The sequence below is a fragment of the Mus caroli genome, chromosome 15, assembly GCF_900094665.2.
Source record: "Mus caroli chromosome 15, CAROLI_EIJ_v1.1, whole genome shotgun sequence".
In the NCBI taxonomy this organism is placed as follows: domain Eukaryota; kingdom Metazoa; phylum Chordata; class Mammalia; order Rodentia; family Muridae; genus Mus; species Mus caroli.
The window spans coordinates 75,352,183-75,367,624 of NC_034584.1; the positions used below are offsets into that span (position 1 = coordinate 75,352,183).

The 15,442-nt window shown below is 42.3% G+C and overlaps 1 protein-coding gene across 1 annotated transcript in view; it reads right to left on the reverse strand.

The window, feature by feature from the left end:
- The window catches only part of Slc25a17 (solute carrier family 25 member 17), a 44,018-nt gene that overhangs the window by 19,910 nt on the left and 8,666 nt on the right, over positions 1 to 15,442 (reverse strand). The window contains exons 2-4 of the mRNA XM_021183911.2: positions 6,733 to 6,793; positions 2,216 to 2,282; positions 41 to 192 (exon numbers count right to left, since the gene is read on the reverse strand). Of these exons, the coding sequence (XP_021039570.1) occupies positions 41 to 192; positions 2,216 to 2,282; positions 6,733 to 6,793 (280 nt within the window). The remainder of the gene's footprint in view (positions 1 to 40; positions 193 to 2,215; positions 2,283 to 6,732; positions 6,794 to 15,442) is intronic.

Genomic DNA, 15,442 nt, shown 5'->3' on the forward strand with positions numbered 1-15,442 from the left:
TAAAATATAAACATATTTTATACACAGAAAACTTTGTTACCTGCTACAAACCCAACCACGAGATCTTTTCCTGTAGAAGAACGCTGACCTTTGACCCACACTGCTTTGAGGCTATTAAAAGTGTAAAAATAGACAAAATTGGAGCAGCAGAGACTGGAAATAACTGGAAACCATCCTCGGTATGGTGCCAGGCTATGGAAAAAACACAATAAACAAAGTAAAGATCATGAACGAAAGCCATGGGCAATTGCCAGAGAAGCCTGTCAAGGTTTGAATGTAAACCACTCCCCCACAGGCTTATGTATGTGAATGGTTGATACCAACACCTCTACCCACAACTGTTTTAGAAGGCTGTGAAGTCTGTAAGAGGTAGAGCCTTGCAAGAGGGAACAGTCACTGGGGATGGGCCCTGTTCCACTTCCCGTGGAGGTAATGTGATCAGCTGGCATGCCTGATCTATCATGATGGACTGTGAAGTAAGTCAGAATAAACCATCCCTCCCTTCTCTTGCTTGACACAGAACTGAGAGAAGTAAGTAGTATGAAGCCAGGAAGAGTCTGGTTTCTACTGACAATCTCAAGGTATGAGGAGAAAGAGCAGGATATCTGCAGCACCTTGAAAGGTTCTCCCCACAGGTGCTTAGAGCTGCAGGAAGTAGCTAAAGCACACATGGGCCAGAGGAGGCCAGCAGGAAAGAGGGGGACGGTTCATCATACTGTCTAGCCTGACTCTGAACACCTGCATTAAGCAGTTCTTCCCCAGCCTCCAAAGAGTGGGCACTACAGGTACGCACCATTGTACTACCTAGGCACTCATTATTCTTATTGAGAATACATTGGCTCAGTGGTGAAGAGCACTGACTGCTCTTCCAGAGGTCCTGAGTTCAATTCCCAGCAACCACATGGTGGCTCACAACCGTCTAAAATAAGATCTGGTGCTTTCTTCTGGCATGCAGGCAAACTTAAAACAAGAATTAAAATTCACACCTTTAATATCAGCACCCAGGAGGCAAAGGAAGGTGGATCCCTATGAGTTCAAGGTCAATATAGCTTGTCCCAGGCCAGCCAGGGCCTTATAAGGAGACCTTATCTTGAAAAGAAAGTGGAGGGGAGAATATTATTTTTAAAGTGTTAATGTAATGTCATAGAGGTTAAATGCTCTGATGCACATAACGGACAAATAACTGAAAAACGTCATGTGATATGCATGTGTGTGTTAAAGAAGGAAACACAGGGAGAGCAAGTGGAAACGTAAAAATGGTCAATAAAAGGGTAAAGCGGGCAGTAGTGCACTCTACCAATTTCAGTTTTGAAATTGTTTGCAACTCTGAAATTATCTCAAAATACAAATTCAAAGAAATTTAAAAAAGAAGAAAAATAATGCAATCTGTCTGGATGCAACTGATAGGAACAAGCTCTGTGTGTGTGTGTGTCTGTGTGTGTGTGTGTGTCTGTGTGTGTGTCTGTGTGTGTTTGTCTGTGTGTGTGTGTGTGTCTGTGTGTGTGAGTGTGTGTCTATGTGTGTGTGTGTGTGTGTATGTGTGTGTGTATGTGTGTGTGTGTGTGTCTTGTGCAATGTGTGGTGCTACTGGCACTGAAACCAGGCCCTAATATGAGATCAGTGAGCTAAATCCTCAACTCTTGAGCAACAACACTATTGCTTTATTAAACATTAAATTTAGCTGGGCAGTGGAGCCTTTAATACCAGCACTTGGATGGCAGAAGCGGGTGAAATTTTCTCAGTCGGTCTACAGAGTGAGTTCTAGGACAGCTAGGGATACACAGAGAAACCCTGTCTCAAAAAAACCAAAAAAGAAAAAAAAATTCTTAGAAGGTGCCATTAAAAATAATTAATTAATTAAATGGTGGAGGATAGAGAGGGCTTAGCAAGGTAAGGGCATTTGTTGCTCTTGAAGAGGACCTGGGTTTGTATCCCCGGACCCACATGGTGGTTCACAACCATGGGATCCAACACCCTCTTATTGCTTCCTTGAGCATCTGACACACACATGATACACAGACATACATGTAAGGAAAGTACTAACACACAGAAATAAATCTAAAAACAAAACAAAAACCAAACAGATATGTAAGGAATTAAGAATGCATATGGCTCTATATGTCTCGAGCCTCTGAGCAGGGACTTCAAGTCTCACTCAGCATGGAAGTCTTCATATGAGGTGCTCTGATGGAGCTGTGAAACAGGCAGTACTCACAGGCCTTCTTCCTTAATTATCTCCAGGAGCACTGCATGTGTCGTTTTTGACTTTCTTTTCTCGTCGACTGTAAGAATGAAGACAAGTATTATCTGCAGCATCAGCGAGCTTCACCAAAGCTTCACTTCATCTGCATAAACTCACTTGTTCTTTGAATTCCCTACTTTGCCTCAGACCCTCCAGTGTGTCTAGCCAATGGCTTTACTTCCCCAGAGAAAATTCCTTGGGTTTCATCTGTTACTCAGAAAGAATTTTAACTTAAATCCTAATTGCCACAGTAATGCTGAAATGCTATTTCTGGAGTTTTATTAAGCTCTTTCTTAAAATATTTATTTTATTTTTAATTGTATGTTTGTATGTGTGTTTGTGTGTCAGTGTGTGCTTGAGTGCAGGTGCCCTCAGAGGCCAGAAGAGGGTATAGGACTCCTGGAACTGGATTACTGGGAACTGAATTTGGGTCCTCTAGAAGAGCAGTGTATGTTTGTAACCACTAAGCCATCTCTCTAGCTCCATACAGTCCATGTCTCTATCCTTCCTTCCCTATTTCCCTTCCATCCTATGCATGTGTGTCTCTGTGACTTTATGTGTGCCACATGCATGCATGCAGGGAATCTTGGAGTCCAGAGAGCATCAGATCCCCTGGGCCGGCAGGGACAGACAATTGTGAACCTCATGATGTAGGTGCTAGGAACCAAACCTGGGTCCTCTGGACCCATAATGTTGTGAATCCATAAATATTTCTGATGGCTTAGCCAGTTCTCTAGCCTCATATAGTTCTCTGTGTTTCTCTGTGTAGTCCTGGCTGTCCTGGAACTCACTTTGTAGACCAGGCTGGCCTTGAACTCAGAAATCCGCCTGCCTCTGCCTCCCGAGTGCTGGGATTAAAGGCGTGCGCCACCACACCCAGCTATAGTGCTCTTTTTAAAGTCAACATGCATGTTCTCATTTTTATTTCCATACCTTATAAAGGAAACTGACTACTTTCTTCTCTCTTTTAAAAAAAATTTTTGGGGCTGGAGTGATGGCTCAGCGGTTAAGAACACTGATTGCTCTGCCAGAGGTCCTGAGTTCAATTCCCAGCAACCACATGGTGGCTCACAACCATCTGTAATGGGATCAGATGCCCTCTTCTGGGGTGTCTGAAAACAGCTGCAGTGTACTCATAAATAAAAAATAAACTTAAAAAAATTTTTTTTTCTTTTCTTTTCTATGTATGAATGTTTTGCCCTACATGCACTATATGTATGCATGGTGCCCAGGGAAGTCAGAGAGGGTGTTGGATAATCTACAGCTGGAATTACAGATGTTTCAGAACTGCCATGTGGGTTCTGGGAATTGAACCCAGGTCCTCTGTTAGAGCTACAAATGTTCTTAACCTCTGAGCCATCTTTCAGCCTCTACTCTCTTCCTTATGAAAGAGGCAGGGAAACAAAAGCAAAGCCAGGATTAAAGCCCAGATTTTCAGCGTTCTGGCTTTGTGCTGCTTCCTAGCCTTGAATCCCAGGACAACACCCTCATTTCTTGGGCATTGTCACTGAAAACAATATCCACATTTCAATTAACTTCAAATTTCCTGCCCACGCTATAAAATTAATCTGAAAACATAAAAATGTGGAAATGAACCAGTTTCTCTAGAATTAAAATTGGTACCAGTATATCTTATGAAATGGCAAGTTAGTCAGTGCCCATTAAGCGCAATCTGGCATTTACTCAAAAATCACACATCTACCCCTTGATTTGGAAGAAATCTCATAATCCCATAAACTTTATGGAAATTTATCCCATAAAGTTTACAGAAACAAAATGGCTTATGAACAAATCTATTATTACATGGTATTTGCAAGAAAAATAACAAAAAAGTAAAACAACCCAAGACTTCTTTCGCAATAGGGCAAGGGTAAACAGGTTATGGTGCATGCAGACTTGACAACTGGAAGACTGGATAAAGAAAAACACACTGCCAGGCTTGCAGTGCAAAGTTTCAGGGGGAGAGGAGCTGGAGAGAGAGCTCAGCAGTTAAGAGATCTGGCTGTTCTCCCAGAGGACCCAGGTTCAATTCCTAGCATCTACATGGTGACTCACAACCCTCTGTAACTCCAGTCTCAGAAAATCTGGTGCCTTTTCTGGTCTCTGTGGGAATGAGGCGCACATGTACTATACAGACATACATTTGGGCAAAACACTCATATATAAATAAAATCTAAAAAAGAGTATTTTTAAATGCAAGGTCTAGGACAGAGCAGACTGCTTTTTATATGAGTAAGACAGAAAACTCAGAATATAAATCACTTGCTTGTTACTGCATAAAGCCTGAAAGGCTATTCAGGAGACCAGGAAAGGCTGACCGACAGCCTCATGCTTCACTCCTATACATCAGTGGGCTCTAGACTCTGCAACACCCATCACTCTTTTTATTTTGTTCTGCCTCTCTCGTGCTCTCTTTCTTCTTCTTTCTCTGAAACAAGGTCTCAGTACAGCTCCTGTGCTCAAATGGCCCACAGGCCTCAGACTCCCAAGAAGCTAGAACTGTAGGTGTGTATACAGTGACCACCTACACCTGCTATTCTGAAGGATGTCCAAATCGAGAAATCTTGGAGCTGGAGAGATGGCTCAGCACCCATATCAGGTGGCTCACAATCACCTGTAACTCCAAGGACTCCAAAGTTCCAGGCTTCTGAGCTACCTGCACTCATGTGCACATACCCCCAAACAGACACACAATACCACACATACATACAATTAAGAGTAATTTTAAAAACTAAGAGACAAAGAGAGAGTGAAATCTTCCTAGAGATGAAGATACCAAGAAACACCATAGTGTTAACTATGGTGGAGAGGGGTGAAGGTGGATTGGAGGTTTCTCCTTTCTATGTATTTTGCTTTGTGGATCATATAAATATTTGCTTATCTAAAAATTCTAACCACAAACCAGTAGGCAAAGTGTTTAACCTTTGAGTTAGTTTTCAAACTCTATGCAACTTGTGGCATTGGTTCATAATTTCAAGATGAAAAGAAAATAGAAGGAAGGGGAAAAAAGAATTATAGAAAAATGCAAAACCCTGTAGTGGCAGAGGCAGGTTAGGGCGACATGGCTAGATGAGCAGGAATGGCTATTTGTCTCCACTGCTTTCCAGTTTCTATCCTCTTTACAAAACCTTCCTCCCTTAAAAATGCCCAATGTAAGCCTCAACATCACCCTGGAGACAGAGTTCAAGTGGAGCACTTGCCTAGCACATGGGAAGCCCGGGTCTGGCTGCCTACTGTAAAAGCCATGGAAGTTTAGAAAGAATGGCAATGGCTTGAGATTACAAATGTAAGAAGCCCTTTGGTCTCTCAGATTAGAAATGGCTAATCCCAGGGCTCATCCACTATGAGTCTTCTAAGAAACTGAAGGCTGGTAGCCAAAGGGCAGTCCTTCTTGTCAGGCTCTGATGTCTCCAAGGGGGCACCCTCGTGTGAATGATTGAGGTGGAAAAATCAGGAAAGCTGAAGCTGACTAGGCCAGTTTCCCTGTGTGTCTGTCTCTTGTAGCAGCTCCTCACTTTGTCCCAGTACTGATTCCTTTACCAAGCCTGCCAGTACCCGACCTTGGGGCTGACTCTCTTAGGATATATTTTGTTTTCCACGGTGAACTCTGCTCAGACTTGTTTGGTGGGCATTACACTGCAGTGCCCAGACACCAGTGGTATAAGTGCAGTCCCAATTCCACTGCCCACTCACCCATCATGCAGTACATGGTCCTAGTTTGGAAATCTATCACACGGAAACATAGAGAGTACATTTCTCATCTGCCTTTCTAATAACTGCTAAAGAAAAAAAAATACCTTTTTTCATGTGTGGGCTTGCTACATGATAAAATCAGTGAGATGGATTTCAGAAGGGCAGATGTCTTGGGGTACTGCCATGAGTAAAAGCTGTATGTAATCACTTTCTAGTGTGAGGAAATTCACCCTTGGCTTAACCCTTCAGGCCACCCTTTTTCTCTTCTAAGAGCCTGAAGAGCCTTGGTATTGAAGACTGTTTCTTAAGTAATCGCGTCAGTTTATAATAGAAACTGCTCCCATACACTTATTCCAACCTTTCTGACTACACATTGGGGAATTCCCTCTGTGGAATTTTCGACAGGTGACCCTCTTATTTACTTTTAACTTAAGTTGCCACAACTATCCTTGGAGAACAATATGGGGGTGAACACTCCGTGGCCAAGCACTAGTCTAGTTGCTGTACAAAGCTTGTTCACCCCCAGTTCGGGAAGAGAAGGAGTAGGGATCAGATATTTAAGTCAGGTGCAGAGCTATAATGCAAGAGCTTTAGAGGTGGAGGCAGGAGGATGAGCCATGGTTAGGCTAGATAGTGAGTTTGAAGCCAGTTGGGCTATATATAACCCTGTCACAAAACCAAGCAAGCAAGCAAGCAGACAACAGCAGTATGTAGGCAGAATATCCTTATCTTGGTGCAGTATGGAGTAGAAAATGTTTCCCAACATCAAAGGATCAATACATGAGATCATTACTTACCCTGAAGCCGAAGTCTAGCAGTATCCAAGGGGAAGAACACTGTCATGGCAGTCACACTTCCCTGCAAAGTTTAAAAAGGGCTTTAGCCATTATAGTAAATGAACATGGGCCACAACTTTAAAAAGATGGGTGTGGTTTTTCTTTATGTCGACATGCACGTCTGTCTGTGCATTATTTGCACGCCTGGTATAATGTGGAGGCTAGAAGAGGATGTCAGATTCCCTGGGACTGGAGTTCAGATGCTTGTGAGCTGGTATGTGGGTCTGGGAACTGAACTACAATAGCAGTGGGCTGAATTAAAAAAAAAAAAAGATTTATGTATATGAGTGCTCTGTCTACATATTTGTCTGCACACCAGAAGAGGGCATCAGATTCTATTACTATAGATGGTGGTGAGCCACAATGTGGTTGCTGGGAATTGAATTCAGGACCTCTGGAAGACCATCTGGAAGCCATCTCTCTAGCCCCACCCAGACTGCAATTTTTAAACGATCAAAAACTCATAAGTAATGTTTGGCTGTGGTACTTTGCATCTGCCCCCATCAACTGCTAAGAACATGGCTCACAGAATCAACAGACTGGAACTCCTAGAAACTTGAGAGATCAGGGGACCTGTAGGGTCTGACCCAGGTCCTCTACTATACATGCTATGGCTAAATAGCTTGGTGTTCTTGTGGAAATCCTAACAGTGGGAGCAGGGGCTGTCCTTGACTCTCTTGCCTACTCGTAGGACCCGTTCCCCTCTACTGGGTTGCCTTGTTCAGCCTTGATGTAATGGTATATGACTGGTCTTACTGTAGTTTGTTATGCTGTGTTTGGTTGATGTCCCTGAGAGGGCTGCTCTTCTTGGTCTGAGGGAAAAGAGGAGAGGAGAGGGGGGAAGGAGGGAAACTGCTGTTGGGATGTAATATATAAGAGAAGAGTAACATAATACTACAAATAAAAACTGCACACCACATCTAATATAACATGCTTGAATCAAAATAAAGATATATTATGTAACATTAAAAAAAAAACAACTAATTGGTGCTATCAGTTAAATTAAATTCTTACCAAATAAACACAGTACTTCAATCTATTGGGATTATCCACATATAAAATTGAATTATTAGGTACTTGGTATTTTCCAAAAGAAATATCTTTTGTTTCTCTGATACTGAAAAAGAAACAAATCTATAGTACATTTGAAGACAGCAGATAAATGGAGTTTTGACTTTTTTTCAGGTCAGTTGCTACTACAATGCCTCTGATACTCCCCCAAATCAAAACAGTTGATAATAAAAAAATATTGTCTAAGTTGGATATGGTAGCACAGTCTTTTATTTCAGAATCCAGAGGCAGACAGATCTCTATGAATTTGAGGCCAGCTTGGTCAAGGCTACATGGCAAGACCTTGTCCCAAAAGACCAGTATGTGCATGTGTGTGATACTTCCTAGAGCAGCGTTAATACAGTTCCTCATGTTGTGGTGATCTCCATCCATAAAATTATTTCTGTTGCTACTATAAGTGTAATTTTGCTACTTATGAATTATAATGTAAATATCTGATATGCAGGTGGTTTTAGTTGACCCGTGAAAGGGTCGTTCAATACCCCCAAAAGGGGTCTTGACCAGGGGCTGAGAACCACTGCCTTGAAAAAGAAACATAGCTATTGCAATGTCTTGCTTTTTATTTCAATAAACCTGCACTGGCCTACCTTACAGATGATAAACAGGTATGGTTTTAAGCTACTTGGTAGGCATGGTCACATTTGTTATGTAGAAACAGAAAACTGATACAACAGAGGATAAACCCTGGGAGGCAGAAGGAAGTCCTGTAGTACCTTTCACAGCAGTCAGGGAATCCCAGTCCAGCTTCTGGACTTCCCTAAGGTGACCTGAAATATGCAGGTAGCATAGGAAGCTAGCTAGCTAGAATACCAGCCTGACTTATCATCCCTGGAGACCAGCAGCAATAAATAAACAGAACTCAAAGGAGAGGACACACACACACACACACACAGAGCAGAGAAAGCGCTCCCCTATGTTTTGTTAGAAACATGAATGTGAAGCTTAAAACTTGAATGCTGAGATGGGAGTTTCTGATTACAGCAATACAGTGTCGTAGGCCACATGCTGCTAATTATCCAGAAACCCTGAATAAAATATAACAAACACCCTTCTGCTTACTGCAATGCACTAGAAAGTACAGGAGAGCCCTGGAGGGCTACAGATTAGCCATCCACAGGGTTAAGCAGGTTCTTGTATTCCAGGGGCTGCAGGAGCTTTGTGTCTTGCTTTGCTTTTAAAACTGAGGTAAAATCCGTACAGTACAACACTAACCATTGTAGAGTACACCTTAAGGGCTGGGATGCACTGGGCTGCTGTGTGTGTTTCCTCATCAAGAAACACAAAGGGCTGCTTTCACATGCACTGTTACCTGCAACAAAATATTCTACTTGCACGCCTTACACTGAGTCACACAAACACATTATTTTCAGAATCTGAATTAAATTTCTCTAAATAGATTTATATTCTTCCTGAGAACAATTTGTTCAGTTATACAGAATGAGAAGACACAGATGAGAAGCAGGCATGATGTACCACACTGTTGTGCCAGAGGCATAAAATAAACCCACTGAGTCCCACAGAATTCTAACTATCTGAGTAGGAGTGCTATTGCAGACAATAATTACAATTCACAAGAATCTATTTCTAGAGAAATCTATTTCAGAGATTTCGTTCTCTTACCAAGACCATTTTGAATTATAACATTCTGTGTTAGGAGAACAAGTAAACTCCTATGCTGCACTGGCACTTGAAGCCAGTAGGTCCCTACAGCTGGAAAGTCAAGAGCCCAGGCAGCCCAAAGGCAGAGTGGCAGAGGCAGGGTGTAAGCACCCAGACTCCACCAAATACATATACACCTTCTTTCACTTCTTTTTTATTAAAAAGAAAAAGTATTACATTTGTGTGCTTGCGCACGAGTGCATGTCTGTGTGTGTGTGTGTGTGTGTGTGTGTGTNNGAGAGAGAGAGAGAGAGAGAGAGAGAGAGAGAGAGAGAGAGAGAGAGAGAATGAGACTTGTGGGGGGGTCAAAGGACAATTAATGGAGCAAGGTCATCAGCCCAGGCATTAAGCACCTTTACCCACTGAGTTATTTCAGCAGCCCTTGATTTTTTTTACCCCCTCTTTATTTGTAAGTGTGCGAATGTACACCAACACGTGTGTGGATGCCCACCAAGGCCAGATAAGGCATCAATCCCCTAGAGCTGGAGTTGTAGGTGGTTGTGAGCTGCCTAATCCGGTCCTAAGAGCAGCAAGTGCTCTTGACCTGAATCATCTCCCCAGCCTCACACAGATGACTTACTTTCATTTGTTTATTTTTTTAGACAAGTCTCATGTAGCCGTTGGCTGGTCTGGAATTCTCTAGGTAAACCAGGCTAGTCTTGAACTCAGTGAACTGCCATCCTCTGCCTCCTGAGTGCTGGGATCACAGATGTGAGACACTACATGTACCCAGCTCTCTTTGTTCAGGGTTAGTTTGTTGTTGTTTTGTTCTGATCCTCCTGCCTCGGATCTACAGTGATGGCACTGAGGGTGTACACCACCATGCCTGTACTGGCTGGTTCTGTGTGTCAACTTGACACAGGCTGGAATTATCACAGAGAAAGGAGCTTTAGTTGGGGAAGTGCCTCCATGAGATCCAGCTGTGGGGCATTTTCTCAATTAGTGATCAAGGGTGGGAGGGCCCCCTGTGGGTGGGGCCATCCCTGGGCTGGTAGTCTTGGGTTCTATAAGAAAGCAGGCTGAGCAAGCCAGGGGAAGCAAGCCAATGAGTAACATCCCTCCATGGCCTCTGCATAAGCTCCTGTTTCCTGACCTGCTTATGTTCCAGTCCTGACTTCCTTTAGTGATGAACAGCGGTGTGAGATGTGTAAGCTGAATAAACCCTTTCCTCCCCAACTTGCTTCTTGGTCATGGTGTTTGTGCAGGAATAGAAACCCTGACTCAGACAATGCCCAACCACATACAACATTTAACTTCACTCTGCCCCTCACAGAAGCGCACATGATGCACACAGATGCCACTATGCCTAACTGTAAATACTTAAAACAAACAAAAACAAAAAACAAAACACACATGAAAGAGGGCCTGGGGATGTGGCTCAGATGGGAGAGTTGGCACAGCCATTCCTACTGGAAACAGCGAGAGTTATGAAGCCAGCACAGCTGCTGGACACAGTTCCAGCAAAGCTGAGTGGATCGCTACAGTCACTGTCCTCCTATCTCTAGCTTTTGGTCTCTGCGTGTTGCATTATTGGGAATTTTCTGCATTATGATTCATTTTATGTCTTTTCCTGAGAAAAAAAATATGTCTGAATTCTTTTAGGAACATCCTAAGATTAGCTTTGTCTGGCCACTATTTAGAACTCTTCCTTATGCCCTGAAGATCGATAAGCACATAGCTTAATGAGGCTATTACTCCAGGAATCTGCTTGGGGTATCTGCCCCTGAGCTAACTCCAAACAGTATAATTGGTACAGGGTAAACAGTTGACTGGCCAGGAGGATAGGGTACAGATTCAAGATACACACACACACACACACACACAAACACACACACGCTTAGAGCTCTCTTTTTCTACTTTATAGCCTAGATGATCAAACATGTAGTTAAAAAAAAAAGTTAGTTATTAGTATTTGCTACTCATAAGAAAGCTGGTTCAAGCCGGGCGTGGTGGCACATACCTTTAATCCCAGCACTCGGGAGGCAGAGGCAGGCAGATTTCTGAGTACGAGGCCAGCCTGGTCTACAGAGTGAGTTCCAGGACAGCCAGGGCTGTACAGAGAAACCCTATCTCAAAAAAACAAAAACAAAAAAACAAAAAGAAGGCTGGTTCAGACATTTTTTTGTTTGTCTGGAGTGCTTTCAAACAGCAAACACACCAACCTAAAATAAAAACTGCCTGTCATATAATAAATGCATGCGGGCTGGAGAGATGGCTCAGTGGTTAAGAACACTGACTGCTCTTCCAGAGGTCCTGAGTTCAATTCCCAGCAACCACATGGTGGTTCACAACCATCTGTAACAATTCTGGTGTATCTGAAGACAGTAAGGACACACTATAGTGTGCTCATATACATTAAGTAAATAAAATCTTAAAAAAAAAAAAAAAAAACAACAAAGATTTTAAAAAATGCATGCTTTGGGGGCTGGAGAGATGGCTCAGCGGTTAAGAGAACTGACTGCTCTTCCGAAGGTCCTGAGCTCAAATCCCAGCAACCACATGGTGGCTCACAACCATCTGTAATGGGATCTGATGCCCTCTTCTGGTGTGTCTAAAGACAGCGACAGTATACTCATATAAATAAAATAAATAAATCTTAAAGTAACTTTAAAAAAAATGCACGCTTTGGAGGAGACATTCTTTAGAGTCATTAAAAGTTATAGGGCTAACAGTAAGAATAAAATCTGTTCTGTTTGTATTTCTAAATGTGACTGAACTGTAACCCTGGACATGCAATGACAAGTCACACATACATTCAGTACCACTCAGATACTCACTAGTTTGTCTCTGTTCTGGGAAGCTTGTGTAGATAAAGAAGCACCTGGCTGCTAGCAAGTCAGAGTCAGAGCTGCTAACTTCCCAACCTGCCTCCCCCAACTCCTTACTTCCTCTGCAGGCTACCATGTCAGCAAGGACCCTCCAACTCTGCATTCCGTGCTGAGAAACGCCCCCAGCAGAGAGTGACTGCCTAGCATGCACAAAGCTCTAGGCTGGATCCTCAAGATCACATAAACTGTGTGTAATCGTGTAGGCCTGTAATCAGCCTGGGCTATAAGACTTTGTCTCATAAATAAATAAATAAATAAATAAATAAATAAAAATGCAAATAAGGTGTGTGTGAGGGAGGTGGAGGGAAGGCTCAGAGGTTGAGAGCACTGGCTGCTCTACCAGACGATCAAAGTTCGACTCCCACCACCCACATGGCAGCTCAAAACATCTGTAATTTCAGTTCCTGAGAATCCAAGATCCTCTTTGGATTCCACAAGCACTAGGCATGCACTAGGTACATACATTCAGGCAAAACACCCTACATATAGAAATAAGTAAATAAAACCTCTTTTTTCTTTTCTTTTCTTTTTTTCCAAGACAGGATTTCTCTGTAACTCTGGCTGTCCTAAAACTTGTTTTGTAGATCAGGCTATCCTTGAACTCAGGGATCTGCCTGACTCTGTCTTCCAAATACTAGGATTAAAGGCGCGTGCCACCACCATTCAGCTGTAATGGGTATAAACAATCTTTTTAAAAAGATGAGAGGGCTAAGTGTGATGATTCCTACCTGTGTTGTAGCTCTTGGGAGGCTAAGGAGGAGAACGGTTATGAATTGGAGATCAGCCTGGCTATTCCGAATACTGAGAATAATATGCTCTGGGAGTTCTCAGGGAATGATCTGGAGAACGCTGACCGCCTCTAAGGCCTTCCTAGGAGTCTGGATGATGGAAACTATGGATTATAAGGCACCCATGTAGAGGTGAGAGCACAACTTGCAGGAGTTGATTTTCTGCTCACTCATGCTGTAAGGCTTGGCAGCAAGGGCCTGTATCTGCTGAGCCATCTTGCTGGCCCCAAACCTGTTGATCCTCCTGCCTCCACCACCTGAGTGCTGGGAATACAGGAACATACTATCATGCCTGTCTCAAAATTATTTTCAGAAGACTTATTACAAAGTAATAAGACAAAAGCCGGGCGTGGTGGCGCACGCCTTTAATCCCAGCACTCGGGAGNCAGAGGCAGGCGGATTTCTGAGTTCAAGGCCAGCCTGGTCTACAAAGTGAGTTCCAGGACAGCCNCNGCTATACAGAGAAACCCTGTCTCAAAAAACCAAAAAAAAAAAAAAAAAAAAAAAAAAAAAAAAAAAAAAAAAAAAAAAACAAAGTAATAAGACACAACTTGCTTTCAAAAATTCTTATTCTTCAGTATGAGGGGAATTTTCCACTCGTTACATGTGTTCTTGCAAACAGAAAAAGGACTCACATAGTCCAACATCTGCAGATACACAAGTACCTCCTCTAATCTTTAGAAAATTATAACCTAAAAATGTTTTTGTGACATGTAATGGATATATTTTTAAAATTTCCCAGTTTGCTTGCTTTCTAATATGGAGGTTTTGGGCTTTTTTTGTTTGTTTTTAACAGTACAGTTTCAAGTAGCCCAGGATGCCCCTGAACTATATCTACAAAGCCAAGAATAATTTTGAACTCTAGATATGCCTGTCTCCACCTTCTAAGTGCTGGAACTTCAAAGGTGAACCTTTATACTTTGCTGAGAATGCAGTAATTATTAAGTGAATAAAGTGGTCCTGGGATCAGTTTGAAAAGCATTCCTTTAAATATGAAAAATATAACATTAATAACATATTATATTATCTCCAAGCAATCACTTGTAGTATTGCTTTCCCCAGATCTTGTCATATCAATGGAATACAAACCAGCAGATGACATGACCCTATCTCTTTATGGCCCAATACCTCAACCAGAAAAACTCTCTAGGCACCTACTAAATGGTTTCATTGTTTTTCTGTTTTGTTTTGTTTGTTTTGAGATGGGGTGTCTCTCTGTAGGTGGGGTATCTCTATGTAGCCTTGGCTATCCAGGAACTCACTATGTAGACCAGGCTGGCCTTAAACTCTGAGATCTGCCAGTCAATGCCTCCCTAGTGCCATGACTAAAGGTGTGCATCACCATGTCCAGCCACTTAATGGGTTTTTTAGTGACAAATGGGATATGATGACATAAAATTATATTTTGGTTGGTGATGCAAAAGTGAATGCTTGGTCCTCACCCCAGGCTGCTGGCATACACCTGCTCATAAAACCCTTGGAAAGGCATCTAATACCCTTTCAGTGTATTGGAAGGGTAAAAGATTGCTCAGCAGGTAAAAGAGTGATTTCAGTCACAGTACCTAAGTCTGGTGGCTCACAATGGCCTGTGACTCCACCTCCAAGGGATCTGATGCCCTCTTCTGGCCTTTGTGGGCACCTGGCATGTTCGAGTGCACAGACTTACACGCAGGAAAAACACTCATACATAAAATAGTAATAACTAAAAATTAAGAAATCATGAAGATTTACATTTCTGTCTTATCTAAGAGTTATGTGGTTCTAGTTCTAAGACTTAGGTCTGTGGTTCATTTTGTGTTCATTTTTGTTTATGGCTGAAGTACGTGTGAATGTTACCTCTGCCATTTACTGAAGGGACTACTACTGTCTCTTCACTGAGTTCAGGAGCCTTGTAGAAAATCAAGAGAATTCTGAAGATTTTGGATTCTCAATACTATTCTGTTGATCTGCGTGTCTATCCTTGTATCAGTAATCTTTTGATTGCTTAGCCTTGTAGCACTTGAACCCAGAGGGAGAAGTCCAATTTTATTCTTTCTCAAGATTGCTATGGCATCTGTCTTCTGATTTTTGTGAAAAGCAAGCTGGAATTTTGGTAGGATTGCTATGAATCTATGAAGCCACATGGGAAGTGCTATAGCAAGTCTTTCAAACCACTAACACAGCATCTTTTTCCACCTGTTCTGGTCTTCAGTCTAATTCAGTGGTAGCCTAGTCTTCAGTACAGTCATAAGTTTTAATATCACTATACTATTATTACTCAGCTCTAAATACTGTTTCCATTATGATTTCTTCTCATACCCACATATTAGTCAGAAACATGTTTTT